Source organism: Falco cherrug, chromosome 4, assembly GCF_023634085.1.
Source record: "Falco cherrug isolate bFalChe1 chromosome 4, bFalChe1.pri, whole genome shotgun sequence".
NCBI classification, from domain to species: Eukaryota; Metazoa; Chordata; class Aves; order Falconiformes; family Falconidae; genus Falco; species Falco cherrug.
This window is the reverse complement of record NC_073700.1, coordinates 27,100,154-27,121,967: the sequence shown is the minus strand read 5'-3', so window position 1 is coordinate 27,121,967 and position 21,814 is coordinate 27,100,154. Positions and strand designations below refer to the sequence as shown.

The following is a 21,814-nucleotide window of genomic DNA, read 5'->3' as shown; positions in this document are numbered from 1 at the left end:
ACTTGTCGTTATCTGTCGGTAGTGTTTCACGTGCCAAGGCAGGCAGTAGGAAAAAAAATAAATTTACAAACACTTCTGTTTACTCTGTATAAGCAAGGAAGAGGACCTTGAAAAGGAAAATGGTAATTGGGTTCCAAACGTCAACCTGAAGTCTGCGGGAATTGGGTACCTGCCTGTTTGTACCTATTAAAAAAAAAAAAAAATCCCTGCAAGAAGCCCTGCTGCTTTTATGTATTTGGAGTGGGCCATTTGGTTTGGTTTCCTTGGCATTTGTATCGCAGGCTTCTTCAGAGAAATAAATTCACAAGTGTTTGCCTGTCATCACATGACAAGTTATGGGGCCTAGATTGATGTAATCAGCAACAGACACACGTCAGAAGACTTAATGTGGTTCAGAAGAATACAATATTTTATTAATTCCTCATTTTGTGTGTGTCTGTGTGTGTGTGTTTTAAATGAACCTCGGGGGGTTCTTAACTTCTGCCAAGAAATAAGAATAATTCCTACAAGTTTGTGTTTAACTGCACCACAACTGTGGTGGAGAATAGCAAAGTTAGGTTGCCCGTAATGACAGATATCTTTATAAAGAGCCACTTTTATTAAGAAAGTTAAAACTTATTGTGCATTTTAAAGTTATTGGTCTCTATACGTCAGTAGCCCTGGATGAAATTGTTGTTAAATATGTGGTAAAATATTTTTTAGGTTGATGGATTTTAGAACTATTCGAACTGCATGTGTATGAATATGAAATTTGCACACCTATTCAGCACATTTTCAGTAGGAGCAAATCTTTCTGAAAACTTTTAAAAGCCTAGGGCATTTTTTTGTTTTGGAGTTCTGATTTTTTTGTTTGTTTTGTTAGTGTAATACAATATGCTGCAGATACAAATAATAAAGCCCTAATTTGTGAATGAAGCCATAATGGGAGTAAACACAAGCTGTCTGTTGAAGAACAGAGTCTTAAAACTTGTTAACCTTTGGGTTTTACTTCTAATTGGAACTGATACTCTTAGAGAAAATCACTGTATTGTAGCTAAGGCTAAAGGTAATTTCAGTAAGACCAGTTAAAGAAGCAAGTTAAATGATGCACCAGATTGTGGCAAAAATTCACATGAAAATGATATAGTGAGTATCACTTTTCCTGAGATGCTGAGGGTGGATGAGCGTTAGTGCACAGCCCTGAGCTGGCAGACGGCATGGGGGCAGACTTCTCTGTGCTCAAAAGGGGGAAAAAAACCCCAATGAATAGTTTGTCACCGAGAAGTAACTTCGCTTTTTGACAGTGTGGGTTTTGTCAGCGCAGAAGTACGCGTTAAGCTTTATGTTTTTAATACGTTCAGTTGTTGCCTTCTGCCTGGGAAGTATTTAGCGTGCTTTGGAAACCATAAATGAGTAATTTTGCAGCGGAACCTGCTTAAGCTGTGCTATCATTTAGATCGCTTGCTCAGAGGAGTTTCTCAAGCCAGAGGGATGGTGGGGAGCAGCTCTTTGTGAAGCCCAGTATCTGCTGTGATTGGGACTGTGCTGTCTCTTCTGGGTGTGCTGCTTTAGCATCTTTATTGAATGAAGGGTGGCCAATTGCTTGAAGTGCTAAATAACAGCTTCATTTGCCCAGAAATGAGGGAGTTTGCTGCTCTTGCATTTCCAGGTAGCAGCAATTTACCATTTAGTACCTTTGAGTTGCATGTTACGTGGTTCAGGCATGTCCCTGTACTCCTTGACAGGTATGTTTTGAAACTCAAAATGTGTAAAGTTTGAAATAAAACTAATATGAGACATAAGTTCCTGCAATTGATCAACTGAGATTTTAATTTTTTTGCTTTTTCTTCATTTTGTTTTGCAGGTATTCCTTTGGTAAGTGAATAAAAAAGAGAAAAAATCTGCAGTAGTAATTTATTGATGCATTTGTGGGTATGTAGCTTTTACATTACTCTAGCTTGTTTTCTCTATCTTTCTCTGTCAAATGTTTAAGATTTGTTTGTCTCCGTTCTCTGCCTTCACTGAATTTCCTTCCGCTCGTATGCCTTTAAGGAAAGGAAAACTCGTTTAATTTCTGTAAATCAGGATTGAAGGAGACTTGATGGAAGGGTGGTGTAAGTACCAACAGCATCATTTGGAGGGTGACATTAAGGATAAGTCGTTAAATAAGGCTGAGGCAACCAAGTGAAGCAAGGGCTGGCTGAAGGACATCCCCTGGGAGTGAACTGGTTCCTCCCAAATTCCAGTTCCTTTTCCACTGGTGATCTGTATGAATGTCAAGAGCCTCTTACTCATATCATCTGCTTTTCTGCTGGTTTGAGGTGCAGCTATTACTCCCTTGGGGGTCTGGAAGGTTGATTCATCCTTTGCACAGGTTGGAGGTTTTTTTCAGCATTAAGTACTGCAACCCACAGGCAGAGTCTAAATGGCAAGTTGGAAATCCTGGTAGAAAATGTTCCTCTCTGTGGGAATATTAGGAAAACTGGTAGTGTACTTCTGATTTTCTGGGAAGTGCTACCATGTCATGATGTCTTAAAGCAGACTATTTGGTCATGTCTTCTCATCCCTTCAGCCAGGTGCTCATGCTGTTGGATGGGTGGGTGGAGAAGGATGCTGTGTTGTCGTGTGGATGGAAAGGGGATTCGTATTCCCAAGTTGTCACTAGGCAGTCAGAAATTTGGCTACTCTAATAGAAGGGACAAGAATAGTTAAAGTCCGTTTGTGTCTGTGCATTATGGAGGCTTGCAAAAGGGATGACTGAGCAGGTCTCACCCTTCTCCTTCAGGGCATTGCATGTCTCCTTGTTTGCCAATGGATTGTTTTAATTAGTTGTAGGTGAACAAACTGTTCTAGTGTGTGTAGGATCTTGAGATGGTGCTTCTTCACCCAGTGGAGAAGCAGAGGAGCATGGAGAATTGTTTCCACTCTGGTGTGGTTTAGATAATACTTCCACATTGGATGTGGATATTTTAACCAGCTGGACTTCACAACGGGAATCCAGACCTTTGTTAGGTTAGTGAGGACACCCATCTTAGTTTTAACTTGAGTTACTCATCGTCTGTATGCGTTTTCCACTCTTACTGGGGGTTGTAGAAAACCTGCTTTTCGTAAGGGGTGTTTTATCTTTCTTTGGTCTTTCTTCATGTCCCAACTGGATAGCCACCCTATGAGGATTACTGAAGTCCTTTGTACGCAGTAGGGTCTCTCTCTTCCTTGTTTTTGGCTTAAGGGCTACTTCTGAATAAGATGAATGAGATGTAAATCTTGAATTAACTTTTGTTAGAATACAGGAAAACCACAATATTTTTGTTATAATATAGCTGAAACAACAACATTGTCATCCATTGCCGTAGAAGTATATTAAATATTGCTGAGCTCTGGAAGCCTTATTCTTTGGTAGCATCTACTTCAAAGCAAGATCTTAAAAAAAAAAATTAAAAAAAAAAAATATTCCTGGAGAGATCTTTGTAAATGCTGACTGTTTCCTATTCCCCTCCAGGAAGTGTGCTTTTTTTGATACATCTTAGGATGGATTTTGGTAGCCTCTATTAAAACTGCAGGCTGTCCGTATGAATTTTAAAGAACTCCAGAGTCTGGAAATAACAACAAGCTGTTAGGCCAAATGGGATCAACTGGTATTGCCACAGGTTTTGCTCTTTGCTCTTATTCCTGTCAGGTAACAGTTATTAAAAACACTCCTCACTTCAGGGAATGAACTGTGAAACAGCCATGCAAGAGCTTTCACAGTGCAAAGCACCGGTCGCGTTGGACTATTTATCTTTGAAAGGTGAAGAGGTGCTTCGCCATGCAAATCCTGGAGCGGGTGTCAGCCTCGGGGTTAGTGCTGTTCTGAAATTAGCCAAGCAGTAATAACTTCTCAGCTTTATTTATTGTTATTCGGGTATAAATTTGGCTTTAGACGTAGCGTGGTGGCAGTTTTACGTGGGGTCCCTCCCCGTGGATCGGCACAGCTCAGGCGTGGGAGGTTCCGTGCCGGCAAACAGGAGCTGGCCCCTTCTCCTCCCTGGTTTTGGCAGTGCAGCACTCTGGTTGCGTCCAGGGTATGCTGGATTGCTTTGGTTCTTCCTAGCTGAGCTGGGGCTGTGGAGAGTCTCAGGGATGGATGGAGGTGCTGCCTGTCCTGGGTGGAGCACACCTGCAGGGCCAGCGGCCAGGCTGCTCCTGGAGAGCTGAGATTTTGTGGCAGCTTTATCCTCAGCCTAAATCTCCTTGAGCGCTGGTGTACCAAGGGCTTTCCTCTATGGCTCCTTCTGTTTGAGCCCCTTTCTAGGTGCCTTGGTGACCTGTGCATGCCACCACAAGCCAGCTGGCCTCGCTTAGCATCCTTGGTCCTGGCTCAGCTCCAGAAATGGCAGGTCTCCCTCTCTCTGCAGGTTGCAGCTGTGCTGGTGGGACTAGAAAGAAACCAGCAAGGTCAACTTGTTATTTTATCTTTCTTTAAAATTAAGGACATCTTTTCTCCTGGCTTAGAATGAGACCAAAGCTGCTTCAACAGATTTGTGGTGTTGACAGCTTTGCTGTTTCTGACCCTTTCTGAGCAAGGGTGTACTCTCCTAGAGCAGTAGTTCCTGATGGTGCTTCTGTATGAGATACCCCAAGGATGTGTTTTGTTTGTTGTTTTTTTTTTTCCAGTGGAAGTCTGATTTAATATAGTGATTTATTATCTCTGTTCCAACAGAGGCTTTGGAAAAGATGATGCTCTTTTACAGGCTTTCCCGTCCTCTTTCTTTGCTTCTGCCTTACTATTGTGTCAAGTAGCCTCAGATATTCAGAAGACGGTTTGATGGCCCCATGCCTGTCCTGAGATACTGGTCAAATGAGGTACCAAGTGGGGAGCTGAGCAGAGCTGCAGAAAAGCTGCAAAGATTGCATGAGTTGCAACAGATGACCATGTCTCTCTGTAGAGTAAAAATCCAGGTGTAGTGTGTGAAAATGATGTAACTGTCCGGGGAGAATCTGACTCCCCATTGTCACCTCCATAGCTGTCAGATATCTCTCGGAGCAGCAATCTGGATTCCCAGCAAGGAACATGCAGAAAAGACAGAAATGTGTCTGTTTACCTTTTGGCTATCAATGGGGTCATTAAATAGAAAGGGTTGAGAAGCAGCTGATCTTATTTGACTCTTGATGCACAAAACTGCCCTATTTGGAGCCAAAGCAAATGTTTCCTTAGGGATTGTTCCAGAGAGCCTTGCTTCTGCACTCTTTGCAGGCCAACTGTATGGCTAGAATTAGAAGCCTCTTTTAAGTCAGAGCTTTTTTTTTCCTCTTACAGTAAACTTTCTGGCTAACTTTGGTATGGAGAGAAGACAATCACTAAAGGTTGAATTAAACTCCTAGGTTTTTTCCCCATTACCTGTAAACATGGAGTAAGCAAATAACTTAGTTCATACCAATGCCTGCCCCCGGATTCTATATTGCATCTATTATCTCAGAATTTAAGATAGTATGTTATGATTAGAAGTAGAATAAAAAGTTGAGAGCCGAGTGTATGTAATTCTCCATTACTTGTTAAATCCTCACTCTTTACTTCAATGCAAATTGTTCCAAGGAGGATTTTCTTTTAAAAGGTCTTCAGGGATCTTGAATTTTAGATGTGCATTGACATAAAATTAAATGTTAGAGTGCACAGCTGGGGTTCTGGCTTTTGCTATGCAAGATGGAGATGTTTCTCCTTTGTGAGTGCATGTTTCCAAGGAAGGGGTGAAGTTTTCACATTAGTTGCACTACACTAGTGACAGCACCGTGGTCAGGGAATGAAATGAGAGTAAGATGAAATGGCTGAGGTCAGACTTCACTAGTACAGGTCTAAAGCTTAGCTTAGAACTGTACTGAGATGGGGCTGTGTCTTAGCTGAACTGTGTGCGGAGCTAACCCGTTGATTCCTGCAGACCCATCTGCAGTATCTGCGTGGTGGGTGTGAGGTCGCACAAGCGCAAGAGGATTCGCTGGCAGAGGTTTTCTTTCTTGCGTGGCAGCACAAAAGTATCATGCTAGCACTCGGTGGCACTTGTTACTCCAGTAGCTCACTGGAGAGATGCCACGTGGGAGAGACACTGGCAGCAGGATGTTGGAGGATGGGTTGGTCTGTCTTATTCCCGGAGAACTTTGTACTGTTCACAGTAGGAGACCATGGAGCTGCGGCATGAGCGTCCCAGCAAGCCCCTGGGAATCGCTGCGGGGTTGAACACCCAGATGGCCATAGGCTGTTATTTATTCATCCTTCCCCCATGCTGAGATGGGAGGGACGGGGCTGCTTACCAACTGTTCCAGTTCCTAGCTAATATTGTGATCTGCTGTTCCTATTTCTTGAGTAAGAGTGGGAAACTTTTCTCTCTGTCTTATTAAATCTATTTTTCAAGCTGTCACTTAACCAGGTCTAGTGACAGAGTCGGATGTTTATGTGGCCCTGGACACTTGAACTCTGGTGTTTTCAATCACAACAGCACCTTTTGCCAGCCGTTCTGAATTAAATACTCCTCGTGACCTTTTACCCTCGCCGCTCTTAAATTCATGCTTTAAAAACAGCTTAATGAGGGGTTTACTGGCCCAATTGGAAGTTTTTATTAAAACCTATTAGTGTGCTAGAGTAGCCTGCCTGAAGGAAACGATTAGCCCAAAGCAACTAAACTTGGAGCTGGCCCCTAGCCACACCAGGTTTTCTCTAAACTGTTTCCAGACCCACGTTAACCCTAACACTGCAGCTTGCATGGTATTCATATCCTCTGCTTTAATTTATAGCTTGTCTGATTCTCTCCCCAGCCTTTCTCCATGTTCACGAAAGCATTTTGTTTTAATGTAATTAGACCTGCATTAAAGGGCAACATGCCTTCATTCAGGCCTGACTCGTTTGAGAACCTCAATTAAGTGGAATTGTTCCTCCAAAGTCCTCTGCTGATGCCACCTGAGGTGTGGAGCCCATTTGGACAAAGCCACGATGCTCCCAGGGTCCTGGTTAAGCTTCCTGTGAGGAGCGTCCCAGCACTGAGTGATGCAGCTGCATTGGTGGAACACCCCGGGGTCTGAAATGAAGCTGTGTTATCTGGAGGACACAGACCTTGGAATAATGTGTGGGAGCTGCAGGGTGGAAATCCCATCTGCCTTCTGCTGCTAACTTCCAGTTGGGTCTTAGCCTGTTTGCTCTACTTGTGGTTTGTATTCAAAACTGGGCCAGTGGTTCTTGCCCATCTTAAAAACTTTACAGTGCTACTAGTGCTACTGAAGCCCTGTAGCCATCTTCTTTGTGTTCTTGTACTCACGTCTCCATGCAGCTGAGAAAAGCAGGCCAGAGCTCCTATTTCTTAAGGAAATTGCTGTAGTAAGTCCAGTGCCCCAAAAGTGCTGAGCAACTACAGTCTTTGTATGTATTCCCTCCCCTTCCATGTGGCTGGCTGCTTGTCCAGGCTTCCTGCAATGTCTCCTTCTGAAACCGCGAGGTCTTTGGAGAAGGGACTTCCATTTCTTTTTTTATATGTGTGTATATAGACATTACTTATTTTTATATTTTTGGTACAGTAGCTTGCCTCTTGGTAGATGTCTGCAACTGCTGAACTGAAGGCATGAAATAATACAGAACGTGTAAGCTGTATTTAATGTTTTGCTGGTGTTCTTTGTTGTCTGGCTGCTGAAATGTGTTAATGGTACATGCCCAAAGTAACAATACATCACCCAGGGAGTCGCTGCTGTATGCAGTGAAGGCACTCGTCGAGCTTTATGTTTTTCGTTGCTAACCTGTAATCGGGGAAGGCAAGCTGAAGAGTGAGACATGGACTCTCACTTGAAGACCTTGTTTTAGTCTGGAAAAAGGCCAGATTTCCTCCATAATAAGATTACAGATAGTAAATATCAAAATTAATAGAAAAAAACCCAGGGAATTGCCCATATACCAGCTAGACTGCTGTCTAAGTGACAAAGGTTTAAGTTCAGGGATACAGTCCGAGCATCATAAAGCAAAAACAAAGAACAAATCAAAAACCAACTGGTCCCTTGCCACACCATGCATATCCTGAATGTCACCTCCTGTCTCTATTTTTCCTGCCGTATGGATGCACCAGCCTTGGGAGGTACCTTTTAAAAAGAATGTTTAAGGAAAAAACTGCTATTAAAGTTATTACTGTAAAGTAGTGCCTTTGATTGCGGCAATTATGCAGATGATTTTAAGGGATAAAATACTTCTTAACAAGGACTGATGTAAATGGTGGTGCTGGAATGAGCACGTAACTTCTTCAAACAAGATCTTTCCATACAAGTAATTTTCTTTTAGCCATTTGCCATGTTGCCTGGATGTCGACCTGTGTAAATGATGACCGGCCTGCGGATGTGATTTTATTTTCTCTTAATACAGGAATGTAAGTGGGTGGAATGGGAACGCTGGTCTTGCAGAAACTGGGAAACCCTTTCCCTAAGCAAATTGTTTCTCCACAGCTCTTGTGACTGACTTTTGTCCTGGCCTTAATAAAAAGGAAACAAACAAAAATGCTTTTTGCAGCCAGAGATTGTCCTCAGAAAAAGGCGAGTTGGTCTGGGTGACTAGCAAGAGTGGAGGTCTCCTTGACTAAGGCTCTCAACTTAATGTGTTGCCAGAGTTAAGTTAAATGAAATTTCCTCCAATATTAGTTTTAAAGCAGAGAAGTTGGATCCTTGTCTCCCATAGCTTGGAAAAACATTGACCACAATTAGAAGGCAAGCATCTGTTGTCGGTGTGGCTGAGAGACTTAGCTCCTATTTCAGTCTGTGGTGCTTAAACTAAGCTTTTAGCTCCTGGTGGAGCAGAAATGCAGGGCTGCACGGTGCGTGGCATCGGTTATGGGGAGGTTTACTGTTTCAGTTCAGATAATTCACAAAAGGTGTCGATGGGCAGTCAGTGCCTTGGCTTAGGACTAAGTCAGGGATGTTCTTCCCATATTATGGATTTGTTGTTGTTGGCCCTCCTGGCAGCTGGCATGTAACAGCATAAAAGCCAAAAGTCTTTGTAAAGTCATTACAGCGAGTGGTGTGGAGGTATGGCGTGGCAGGGTGCCCACGTGTGATGTGAGTGGCGTTTGTGCTCTGCGAGGTATCTGAACTGCTGCATCCCTTTGAAAGCTCGGCATGAAAGGTATGGTGGAAATACAAAGGGAGCGTGTGAGTGTTTTAATTAGTGATGTGTCTAGTATGCCTGAAAACCGGTGCTGTGGGGAAAAAGCTACCGGAATTGAAGATGTAACAGCAAAAAAAAAAAAAAAAAAAAGTGGTCTTGAAGGTCTGGTGGCATAGATGTCATGTACGGGTCTTGGGATACAGTGGATTGCAGGGTATTTTGTTCAGCATGGGCTTCAAAAGCGGGCACAGCCTGCATGGGGATGCAGAAGCCTCTGCCTTTGCCAGCAGCAGCGCCAGGCAGCCCCGTTGTTCGAGCAGCACTGGGCTCGCACGCGAGTGCTGTGTCTCTGGTGAGCACTTGGATGCTATCACACAGATGAAGCTGCGATGCCCAGTGTGGCTAGAGCAGGTGTAGTAATTTGCAATTATAATTATAGCTTCTGGTTTTGCAAATCTGTGTGCAAATAACACGGGTATTGTATCGAAAGCTTCATAACCTCCGCATTTTCTCCTGAAATGCATTTTCCCCTTCTGGGTGCTTTTCCTCCTTTATAAGGGAAGGATTTAATGTGCTTATTGCAATGGTATTAATGTCTGCTAAGGTTTTTATCCTTTTAACAAGATTCTAATGAGGGAAAATACGTGTATTTTAGACCTGGGCATCTTTGTAGAACAACAATGCAGTTTGATTAACTTCAGTTGCTCTAAGTATGTAGGAGTGCACCTCTTCCCAGATATACCTGAACAGTTTGGTACTGGCACTGAGTTCACCTGCGTGCATTATAAAGCCAGCACTTGTTCTCCTTATCTTGCATTAGCGTCTCTGTTATCTGCTATCCTGAGCTTGCATTGGGTTTGTGTTAAGCCATTCCCTTAAACTTGTGACTTTCTGCAGTGTTCCCAGTTGCAGCTTCCTGTACAAAAGCAAAAACAAGACTAGGGTTAATAAAAGTGCCAGCTCTCTTCTTTGAAATAAAATTAAAAATCTTTATAGTAACCTTTTCGTAGAGAGGTGTATCTGAACAAAAATTGGCTCTCATCATGCTCGAATTTTTGAGGAGGATTTGACTTATGTCCAGCCATCCCAGCTTGGACTAATTGCTACTTGTTTGTATATAAAAAAGAAGGCATTTATTTTGCCAAAGAAAAATGCTTGTTCCAAACTCACTGTAGGCAAGGGGAATGCTGCCCACGACCAAAAGGCTGCCACCACTTTGGGGTTTAGCACTGCCTAATAATGCAGAGGGACAGTGCGCGGTGCGAGAGGGTAACCTGAGCACCGCAGCTGCCTCTTTGGGGGCGTTTAGGGAGGTGAGATGTAATTATCCAGTTGGAGTGTGGCCGGGAGAGGTTGATTCATTTCCCCACTCCTTCAGAAAAGCTTGTGGGAATGTTAATGATCCCAGCGATGAGATCCTCGGTTTGTGCATCATTCCGCAAAGCGGTGCTCCACCTGCCCATCCCTGCTGTAATGCTGGCTGTGCTTGGCACCAAGGACTGGTCCAGCCGGGAGGAGGGATGGGCGAGGCTGCCATCTGCAGAGTCATCACCTGTGTCCCACAGACTGGTTTTCAAAGGGTAACCAGGCAGGTATGACCACTCTGACCTTGCCCAGGTTGTGGGTTAGCAGGAGCTTGCAGCACTTGTACTAAATGATGGGAGTTGTTACTTCTCCCTCTTTTGGTTGTTCCTATTTAATTGCACAAAAGCATGAATTTCTCTCTGCAAAACTGGAGCCAAGTCTTTCAGCAAAGCTAACCTCATAAAATAGCCATAAAAAATATTCCTGTACATACTGTACTTTGTGATTATTTTTCCCTTCTGCTCTGTTTTTAAAAACAAAATGCAGACAACTGTTTGAAATAGGATTTTGTTAAGCGTTTAGGCAATTGCGGAGGGCATCAGCTTTGTTTTATGTCCTCGCCTCATTTGTGGGTTACTGCTGGTTTTCTGCTTCTGAGTAACACAGTCTTTGTAGCTGTAGTGCTCACCTATGTGCCACCGTGTCTGAAGGATCTTGAACATGCTGCTGTGAGCTGCTGAGCAGGAATAATGACACTCTTGTTGCCCCCGCAATATTTGCGAGTTGTCACAAATGCCACGAGTCAGCATAGCCCAGGCATAGTCCACCTCCTTGTTTTTACCTTTTAGTAAGCAATCAGTTCTACTGAGGGTGTCTTGCAAGGCAGAAGGCCAACATAAAAGCATAATGCACCCCAAAAGTGGGAGATAGGTAGTAAAGGTTTTGCTGATTTTTAGTGAGAAAGACAAGTTGGGGAGAATCCACTGAAAACAATGAATTAGCTCCATGGCAGTGTTGGCTTCAGCAGGCTGACACTTCTCAGCAAGGTGCTATTTAAATTCATTGTGATATCGCCAGGCTTTTGATGGAAGGAGGATGGGAGATGGACAGAGCTGTCTTCAAGGCATGCTTCGATCAAAAGTTCAAGTCTGGCATGGGAGAACATGTTTTATTTTTATTTTTCTATTTTTCTGAAGTTAAATAAACCTTGATGTGCAGAATAAACCCTGAATAATAACAATAAACTGAAGGACATCCAAGGAACTGCTGGCATTTTTATTTTCCATTACCCACACTGTCATTTCTAACGTGCATCTGATTTATCTATGTCTGGTTAACCATTCAAATGCCCTTTTCCTGACCTGATATATATCACATAAAAGTTTTATGGCAGTAATTTATAGAGGATGATTACAGCTCTGAACGTAAAGTTTTAGAGCATCGTTCTTCTTGGGGATGGTGGGTCTTGTTGGGTGTTTCTGAGGTATATGGTAGAATTACAAATTGAAGGGTTGAGGTCTTGGGACTTGGCATCTCTGGGCACCAAAAGGAAGTCATGTATGGAGCTCTGAGGAAGGTCGATGAGAGTATGGGCTCTTTTTAAGGAATCCAGCTCTATCCCTCCTTTATTCTTGTTTTGCTCTGGGGTGTGGAAGTTTGAGTAGAAGTCCATAGATTTTTGGATGCTTTCCATCAGGAATGTTTGATGAGCAGAAATGCACTGCAGTTTGGGTCAGGTTAAATGCTCTAGATCTTCTGTCTTTTTTTAATCAGTCATAGGATTTAAAAAGCTCTTTGTCTGGAGAATCATCAGCAGACCTGTACCGTCCCCTGAATGTGTCTGTGCAAAATCCCAGCTGCTCAAACGCAGATGTGGAGGGAGCGGTAACAGCATTGCAATGCAAATGGCATTTTGGAACGAGGAAGAACACTTTAGTATTCCTGCCCATTTGTATCTGGTACTAACTTTTCTTGGCCGTGCCTTAAAAAACAGCATTAATCCATTGACGACCAATAAATTAAAGGGCTGGTTTCAGGACACGTACGCTAGTGTGCTCTCATCTATTCTTATTGTCGTCTTTTTCTTGCTGGGAGGAGGAGGAGTGGTGTGGTTTTGTGGGTTTTGGGTTTTTTTCCCCCTCCTTCTTTTAAGTTGTCGTCTTAAGGGTATTTATTAGACTGTTCGATGCTACTGAGGGCTAAAGAGGTTAATGTATTTATGCTGGCAGAGTCCCTTTTTGAACCCCGTGCATTTCTTCTCAAGTCTATATTTTGAAGTTTATTGCATTTTCTGTGTTCATTCCACATATAAAGACTGGTAGAAGTACTGGCGTTGGGTAATGGAGTGAGAGCCAGAGGTCAAGTTTGATCTTCCTCTAAGTGCCAGACTCCTTGATCTCCCTGGAGCAGGGAACAAGCTGTCACTCTTCACTGTCTTTGCAGAAATTGATGCAAAAGTGAGTGACCACATGAATGGAGCCGTCTGTGGAGGAGTTCTTAAAGTTCCTTTGTCTAAAAATGTCATTTCCTTGAAATGGAAATTATTTGTGGGAATGCACAGGTTTGAATGGATTTCTGGATGAGAAAAATGAAGTTAACATGTTTGAAATTATTGAAACTCTTCATGTCTTGCCATTTTTGAGTTAGAAAAAAAGTGTGTCGTAGTTCAGAGGGGGTTAGTGCATAGAAATTTAGACATCAATTGCACTTATTATAAAGTGCTTGCATTAGTGTGTGCATGTGAAAAAAATGAAACTGTGCAGTGCCTCGAAGCTGAATTAAGATGAAATCTATAGGTTATTAGCAACCAGAAATACTGCATTTCCTTGCCTCTCCCTGGTTTTAAATGTGAGCAAACAGATTGATTTGTGTAAAGCAGGTAGTTAATGACTTAGCTTCATTTAAAACCTGTATCTTTGTAAACTTAATGGGATTTCACTGCATTCTTGAGCAGCATCTGAACTTCAGATTTCAGGTAAAATCATTCCAAGAGCAAACGTGCAAAATCTGAAACAAAAGAGGAGGGCGTGCAGAGAAAAGTGTGCGCAGTGCAGCTGAATTGTGCGGAGCTGTGTCCCAGAGATACCACATCAAGGAGCCTTGGAGCTGCCAGTTTTCTTGCTGTTCCCGAATATTGCTATATTTTGTTTTGACTGTAAGGAATTTGCTGCAGCAACTGGGAGTTGAAGTATCTTGTGTGTTTTTATATGATTTGTGGCATCTCTGCACTGAAGTCGAAGCTGATGCATCTGCTTCCTACGGAGCCCTGTGCACAGCAGCTGAGCGGGATGCCTGTATTTTCTTAAATACCATACTACCACTTGAGTATTACAGTTTTATCATTTTTGATTTAAGGAGAATGCTACCTAGCCAAATACTTCTGACCGCCTCCTCATTGCATCCACCATGTTCCCTTAAACTCTTAAAAAAATTGATTCATTTATTTATTTTTAGTCTAGTGAAATAATTTTCTCATGGGTTTCTTTTCCGTTTCTAAACTGGGTGAAACCGCAGTGTTAAGCCATCCTCTTCCCAGTTGTTTGTAGGAAGTGAGTGTGAGCCAAGGTACATATTTTATGTTAGTCAAAAGAGATAAGTGTCAGGATTTCAAAGTAAATTCCACCCTGCAATTTCCAGCGCTGAAATCTCTGCGGTACCTTGGCTCTTGTGCCTTGATTCAGAACAGTTGGTACTTTTATTGCAACTCTCTGGTATTTTCATATTCTTTTTTGGGGGAAGGGGGCCTGCGTGTGTACCAAAGTTATCTGTTCCGGGTCCCAGTCCCTCTAGGAAACCCCTTGAATGGCAGGGAAACTGTAGGGAGCGAAGTGGGAGAAGGTGCCGGCTTGTGAGTTGCAGGTATAATGGTGGGAAGAGGAGGGCTCGCGGTGCCGTGCCTTATGCGGTGCCGTGCCTTATCCTCTCAGAAAGAGCAAAAGTGGCTCCTGTCCTTGCTCAGCAGAAGGCTTAACACCTTGAAGGAGGTGGTCTGTCCCCAAGGGTAGGTACCTGTCTCGGGGAGGGGGCAGGCTGTGTTATGGGGAGGAGGGAGATGAGCCTGGGGCCATGGTCCTGCTTGCCTGGTGTGCGTTAACCCCATCTTCCATGTCCTGTTTCTGTGACATCAGATGGGGATAAGGCTTTCCCCAAGGTGCTTCCAGACCTTTATGTAAAGCCACTACATAAGAGCGAGAGGTTGCTGCTTGGTTAAGGCACGGTGCCTAAAATAACAGTGTTTTAGTAGTGGGATTTTGATTTCTATCCTATGCTTTCAGGCTATTAGGTGATTAAACCACCATTAAAACTGGACTAAACAGCTCAGGGTTTTAGTGGAGCAGGTAGCCGAAGTGTGGAGGTTTATGAAGTTACTTCTTGATCTACCATTTATTATGAACATTTATGAGGGAGGAGATACAGGGTAATTTTCTGTTTTGCTTCGTACTTGTCTGAGCCATTTTGGGTTGTGTCTGATTCAGCAACTAACCTCAAGCTCAGCTGGAAGACCTGCGGGATGGAGCCCTTTGCTTCGGTGAGTGGGAAGGACAAGGAATGCCGAGCGGCAGGCTGTGGTTTTAGCTGTGCAGCCTGACCCTCTCCACAGGGATTGCCCAACCTCCCTGGAGCTGGCTGGAGGCTGACCGGCTCCGACCTGCCTGCAGAAGCCCACGCAGGGACAGCTTCCAGGGATGGGTGGGAAATGGCAAAGGCAGGAATAGGTCCTGCAGCTCCAGCCTGGGTGGCTGTCATCACCCAGCTGCCCATCTTCTGCAGATACGGACCTTTTTTTCCCCGGCAAAGGAGGTGTTGGGGCAAGCGTAGGGTGACTGCACTCGCATGTGGTGGAGAACTGTGTGGGAGCTGAGCGGTGGTACCGAGGGGAACGTCACCCTGCAGTCCTGCAAACCAGGGTGGTACTTCTGTGTGTCAGGGGGTGAAAGGAGAAAGCAAAGATGATCCCCCCCCCAAAAGAGTGAGTGGGTAATAAACAGGCTATGCAATAAGTAAGCAATGAGCAATCTGGGTGCAGGGTGGGGAGGAGATGGCAGGAAGGCTCCTCTGGGGGAAAGGAGCAATGGGAAAGGATGAGGGGTAGAAACCGATGGGGAAATTGTTCTTGTCCCTTGTTTGGGATTGCTGAGGTAATGTTGTTATGTTCGAATAGAGAGCTGGAGCACATGGCAGAGCTCAGTTCCCCCGTGTGATGTCTCTGCTCAGCCTCACAGCTGCAGGAGGAAGGCTGTCAGCGATGGGAGTGACGGGCCGCCGTAGCTGCGGGACAGCCATTTGTTATCACCAATTGTCACAAGGGAAAACGCTGCTGGTTTGTTTTGATTTTTTTTTTTTTTTTTTTAAATGCAGTTTGGTAAACACGTAAATCTGGGTGTAAATCTGGAATAGCATCAGTGTGGTTGGATCTGCCCAGCTGTGCTGGATATCTTGCTTGGAGGAAAGCACGGTACAGAGCCTGCACGCCGGGCTGCTCTGCTCCGCTTGCAGACGCTGAAAAATCACCGGAGGGCTGGGGAAGGGCAGCAAGGGGGAAGGAGATGCCGGGAAGGTGTCCAAGGGGATAACACAGGGCTGTAGCTCTTCCCATCTATTCTGCCCTTTGTTAAGCTTTAAAATGCCACTTCTTGTCCTCTGTATTTAACTGATAAACATACTGCATTCTCATTTACATGGCTTACTTCTTAATATGACCTCTTCTGGCTTATTTGACTTTTAAAACAGATGTGACTGACAGCTAATGGCCAGGGAGGAGGAGGAGGAGGAGGAGAACACCGTAAAGTCAAAATTCAGTGCTTTAGATTCAACACTTCAAATTTGAACTTCACAAAATCCAGCTATAGGAATTGCTGGTTACATGGAAATGTGTGTGCCTCCATCCCGAGGCTCCAGCAGGAGGTTAGCCTGGTGCCCTGGGCCCATCTGGGAAATCGCCTGGTGATGCTGGTACTGAGCCTGGGCAATGCTGGTGCTGAGCAGTTCCAAATGCCGGGAGCTGAGCTGTGGGGAACAGCCCTGGGGCCCCAGTGTCACCCGGCTGTGCCGGAGGCAGGCGCTGGCACAGGGTGGCATCACTCCACGCTGATTTCCACACTCATGTGGATCTGGGGCACGGCACAGAGATCTTTGTCCTGAAAGGCTCCAGGATTTACAGCTGTGTTGGCTGTCGAGCCCTTGGGAAGGGAGTTGGAAGGCTTTCAGTGCTAAGAGCTGTCTTGCCCGTGTCCTTGATGCAGAGTGGGTGAGGTTCAATCTGAATTGTCATTTGGGCTTTAAAACTTTATCCCCAGATCGAGGAGGGAACCAGACTTCGGAGCAAAGATAAATCCACATCCCTGCATCCCTGTGGGTTTCTCGTGGGCTGCTGGGTCTTATGATCAGTGCAGCAACTCCTTCTGCATCGTGATACAGCACAGCTCGTTGTATAAAATCCTTGCTCACGTTTTGCAGTGTTGTGTCAGCCCTACAGTGTAGCTCAGGCGGTGCTTATTTATATATTTTAAAAGAAAGTCACTTGATGCATATATTTCAATCTACAGAAGTATGGAGAGCTCTGAGATCTACGCAGTGAAAATGGTATATAGATAGTTAAGCAGGGGAATTTAGCCAAGACTTTCTGGCACACAGCTTGGACAGTTAGAATAATTTATTATAATATTTTCCCATCTGTTTGTTATTATTAAATATGAAGTACTGATGTTGCACAATCTTACCTTTTGGATTTATATCCAGAAGAAATTGGTGTACATTTTTATTGAATACCTTTTAACTCTAACTTATGGTTACGAACAGCATTTTGAACGTCTCCTTTGTGAGTTTAAAGTAAAATAAAGTTTAAAAACTCCTGACACATGCCACTCTGTGTAAGGGTCAGCACTTTCTCTTTGGAAAATTATCCTGTACATGAATGTCTTCCTCAAGTGTTTTATTTTGCCTCTGATTCCTGGATTGCCAGCAGCTTCTTTTCCTGCTCGGATTGTATGTGGAAAAAAAATAAGTCAGTTTTGCAGTTGTGACCCTGGCCACGCACACATGCAAGGCACAATAGTCTATATTTATACCAGCACCACGTATAGAACTGCTGTGAGCTGGAAGGATCATGTCATTGCCAAAAAATAGCTCCTGTTGCTGATCTGCTGGTACCCACTGCCTTGAATGGGTGCAGCCGAGGCTGGTGGGAGCTGTAGGTATCCGTATGGTTTTGTCCCACATGCTGCTTGGTGGGGTCACTCTCTGGGGAGCCCCCTGTAATGGCAAGAGCTCTGCAGAACAACAAGCATCTCCAGAAATCCCAGATAATTGCTAAAATCTCCCCTCTCTGCAGATACATCGGTTGGAAGAGGATCTGGCCTCTTCTTTTGAACCAGTGCACTTTTTCACTCCTTTTGGTCCAGAGGCTTGCTGTGCTCTGTTCTCTCTGTTTCCACATTTCTAGATACTTTCAAAAATGTTTTATCTTTGCTAGATCTATTTATCCTGCCATGTAGTCATTTAGAGTGGGACACTGTCATGCTAAAAAGCTACTAATCTCCTTTAAATGGTTTTCTAGACCAACTGAGCAATACTATGTTCATTAGAGAGAAGAGCAATTTTTTGTATGAAAGTTTACTGCACAGGGTAACATTTTAAAATTGGCTGTTTTATAGAGTAATTATTTTAACAAATAACGCAGATATTTTAGAACTACTTTTGGTTCCTTTACCGTGTTTCAAATGATTTTTAAATAAAATGGCTTTTCTCTCTCCCATCCAGGACTTTATTGGTGTGAGCGTACTGGGCCTCAGGTGTATGATAAATCACTGGGGTAAGCGGTGCTGGTGTTTGGGCTGCCTTCACACATGTTTCCAGTTACTGAATTTCAGCCCCCAGCTTTACTGACAAGTTTCCCATTAATGATTGAAAGTTTGCATCAAAGACTGGGCAGTTATTTCTATCGATAAAAAGAATGCATTCTTTGAGCGGCTATTTTAGAGTGTTTCTATTCTGTTGCAATTTCAGTATTAAAGCAGTTGCAGGATATTTTCCCCTGCTTTGAGGCAGTGATAACCATTTGTATAAAAACTCCCCAAGTGGTACCTGCTATTTTGCATTTCCAGGTTGGCTTTATGTTGCTGAATGCTTAACGAACTACATGCTCCCTTGCTGGATCACTCTTTGTTCTGGGGCACATGCGTTTTCAGCCTGAATTAATAACTCTGTAGAGTGAGGACAGGAAAGCCAGTGATTAATTCATATGATTCATTTTATGCACTGAAGTCATTTGGATTTCTTACAGCGGAGAGAGCTGAGCGGTTGTACGAGTCTTGTGGTATTGGGACATATGTGAATAGCTGTTTAATATCAGTTGTCACTATCCTGTGTGATTTTTTTTTTTAATGTGGTTGATTTCAGCGGTTTATATAAAAATGTAAAAAGCTGCTTCTTCCAATTAGAAGCAAAAATTCTAATTATATGGTACAGAATATCCTCACAAGTGAATTTGATGTCACATGCATGGGAAACCCACCACCCAGGTTGCCGGCAGCATAACCGTGGCTGGCTGCTTCACAGCGATGGGGCGGCGAGGGGCAAAGGAAAATCTTGCTGTATGCTGTGTTATGTTATCATTAAACCGCTGAATCCTTCCAACTGGCAGCTTCTCAGCAGATCTGAGGGAATGGTAATATTTGTGGGAAAACACGCTGCTTTTCTTCTCCCCTCTTCTACCAGGAAGGCTTCGTGGCATTTGCAGCTGGGCTGGGGGTCATCTGCAGTTGCTGTAGGTCAGTGTTTGCTGGGCTGCCCAGCCTCGTGCCTTTCTGCAGAAAGCTGTGATGCAGGGTCTGTCAGAGGGGCAAGAGAGTTCATATCCTGGGGTGAGATCCTGAATCGGGACTGTGCCCAGAGGGTGGATGAGCATCAGGGCATCTTGGCTGATAAAACTGGCTGTGCAAAGCCCGTGCTCAGCACTGCTGGGTTTTCACACCTCAGTGGTGGGCTGTGCAAACCTGGCCAGCCCGTAAGCGGTGGCCTGGCCATAGTCACTGGGGCATCTCTTCATAACAAACTTTAAGTGAACAGCCTTTGTGCTGCAGCATCCTTAGGAATCTATACTGAATATGGCCACAATCAGAGCAAAATTCCTGCTTTAAACATCTCCAAGAATTAATTTGCAATTGCTTTCAGTTTTGTAGCAGAAGCGATAAGTAGTAATTATTTAAGAGCTCTAGGAAGTAGGGAAAGGGCTAACGATTTTAAAAATGCATTCCTGAAAAAAACCCCTTGCCAGCTTAACCATTGGACAATTTAAAATGAAAGATTGCATCCTGTGAGTGTGGTGGTGGGGTTTCTTGTTTGTTTGTTTTTGTTGTTATTGTGTTTTGGGGTTTTTTAATGATCTGGCTAGAGGAGAGGGAAGATGGGACTGGATTTAGGGTTGCCTTTTTATTACTGTGTTTTGTTACTGACTGTGGGATGTGGACATGAGTAAAAATAGAATTGTGAGGCTTAAAATATTAGCTGTTGCTTCATAACGTTGCTGTGTCAGGAGTCTGAGGATTCCTCCATCGTTTCCCCTGCACCTATAGATGCAGCAACAGTTGTTCAGACCCTGCAGCAGGAGGGGGTGCAGTACCCTGCGACAGAAATAATTAGTGTACTTAATTCCCTGTCAAGGGAAATTGGTTTGATGGATGGGGCAGAAAACAAGAAAGGAAGAGCCCCGCAGTTCCAAACCTGCCAGCACTGCCACTGCCACCAGCAGTGGTTGGGGAGATGATTTGCATCGTTTTGGTGCTTGGGGTGGTGGTACCCGAATTCCAGTTAAAAACCACCTAGCCCAAAGGATGCAGGGAGAGCTGGTAAACTGAGGCAATGGCACAGCCTGAAGCAGATCCTGGAAGCCTGGAGACTTCCCGCAGAGTGTGTGGCACGTGTTTCGTCTTGCATAGTCATTTCTGCGGAGTGCAATTATGTAGTTACTTCGCCTTGGGTAAATATAGATTTCAGCTAGCACGAGTTTGAAGTGGATGTTGTAATTTTGGGAACATAGATCTGTTTTAATTTCCTTTCCAAGATTTTCTTGATCGCTCCCTTGATACTTCTCCCATCAAATTATTCTCTTGACAGTTGAGCGTGACAGCTCAGGTCTCTCAAGAACATTTGCTCCTGTCCCAAGTGAATCTGGGCTTGGAAACGGCATCAGAGGTGGCAGGTGAGGACAGGTCGGCAGAGCAGCCATTTCTGTGGCAATGCCTGCAAAGTGTAAGCAAAAGGTGAAAATGAAGTGTTTGCCCAGCACTGTCTTTGGGCACCAAACTCGCAGGTTTTAGGGCTTGGGTGAGCTGCTGCTCTCCTCTGGCCATGGTGCACAGCCCGTGCTGCTCTGCTGCAGCCCTTAGTGGGGCGAGTGATGCTCAGCCTCTCACCCCGGGACCTGGGCTCAGGAGGGAGCTGACCCAGACTCCCTGATAACTCTGTTGGGGGAAGGATTTGTCCCAGGATTAGTCAGTGTCACTGTCAGAGCACCTCTGTGCTGGGCCTGCATGCCAGGGGCTGAGCCCAGCAGGATGGGATGGATTGAGCCGCCCTGGGCTGCTGGGTGGTATGGCTGATGACAGGCTGAGTTACCAGGCAAAAACTTCTTGTTTTGGTGAATTACCAAAAGCTGATGAACAGCAGCTCTTAAAGCTTTGCAGCTGATTGTTCCTCTGAGTCCTTTGGCTTGCCTTTCACAGAATCACAGAACAATCAGGGTTGGAAGGGACCTCTAGAGAACATCCAGTCCAAACCCCTGCTGAAGCCAGTTCTCCTAGAGCAGGTTGCACAGGATCGTGTCCAGGCAGGTTTGAATGTCTCTGGAGAAGGAGACCCCACAACCTCTCTGGGCAGCCTGTGCCGGTGCTCCATCACCCTCAAGGTAAAGAAATCCTTCCTCACATTCAGGTGGAACTTCTTGTGTTGTAGTTGGCACCTGTTGCCCCTTGTCCTTTAGCTGGGCACCACTGAAAAGAGCCTGACCCCATCCTCCTGCTACTCGCCCTGAAGATATTTGTATGCATTGATAAGATCCCCTCTCAGTCTTTACTCCAGGCTAAAGAGGCCCAGCTCTCTCAGCCTTTCCTCATGAGGGAGATGCTCCAGTCACCCCATCATCTTTGTAGCCTCTGCTGGACCCTCTCCAGTGGGGTCATCCCCTGTCTCTCTTGAACTGGGGAGCCCAGAACTGGACACAGCCCTCCAGGACAGTCTCACCAGGGCAGAGGAGAGGGAGAGGATCGCCTGTGTGGCTCAGTAAAGAAACACTATTTACCGAGGCAGGCAGGTTTTTTTAATCTTTGTACTCTGCTCTGCTGTCACTGTTTAGAAATCGTTTTTTACCTGAATAATTCTGGTTAGCTGCATTTAACAAAATAGTGTGAAAAAAGGGAACACGAGGCATACAGT

General features: G+C 44.5%; 1 protein-coding gene across 3 annotated transcripts in view; it reads left to right on the top strand.

The window, feature by feature from the left end:
- The window catches only part of LMF1 (lipase maturation factor 1), a 206,440-nt gene that overhangs the window by 23,395 nt on the left and 161,231 nt on the right, over nt 1-21,814 (top strand). Inside the window, exon 3 of one of the 3 annotated variants that reach the window (XM_055710086.1) lies at nt 1,844-1,854. The exons of 1 other annotated variant lie outside the window; for it this stretch is intronic. In XM_055710086.1, the coding sequence (XP_055566061.1) occupies nt 1,844-1,854 (11 nt within the window). Of the gene's footprint in view, nt 1-1,843; nt 1,912-21,814 lie in introns of those variants that run through there. One more of the 3 variants, XM_055710087.1, reaches the window with a different exon arrangement.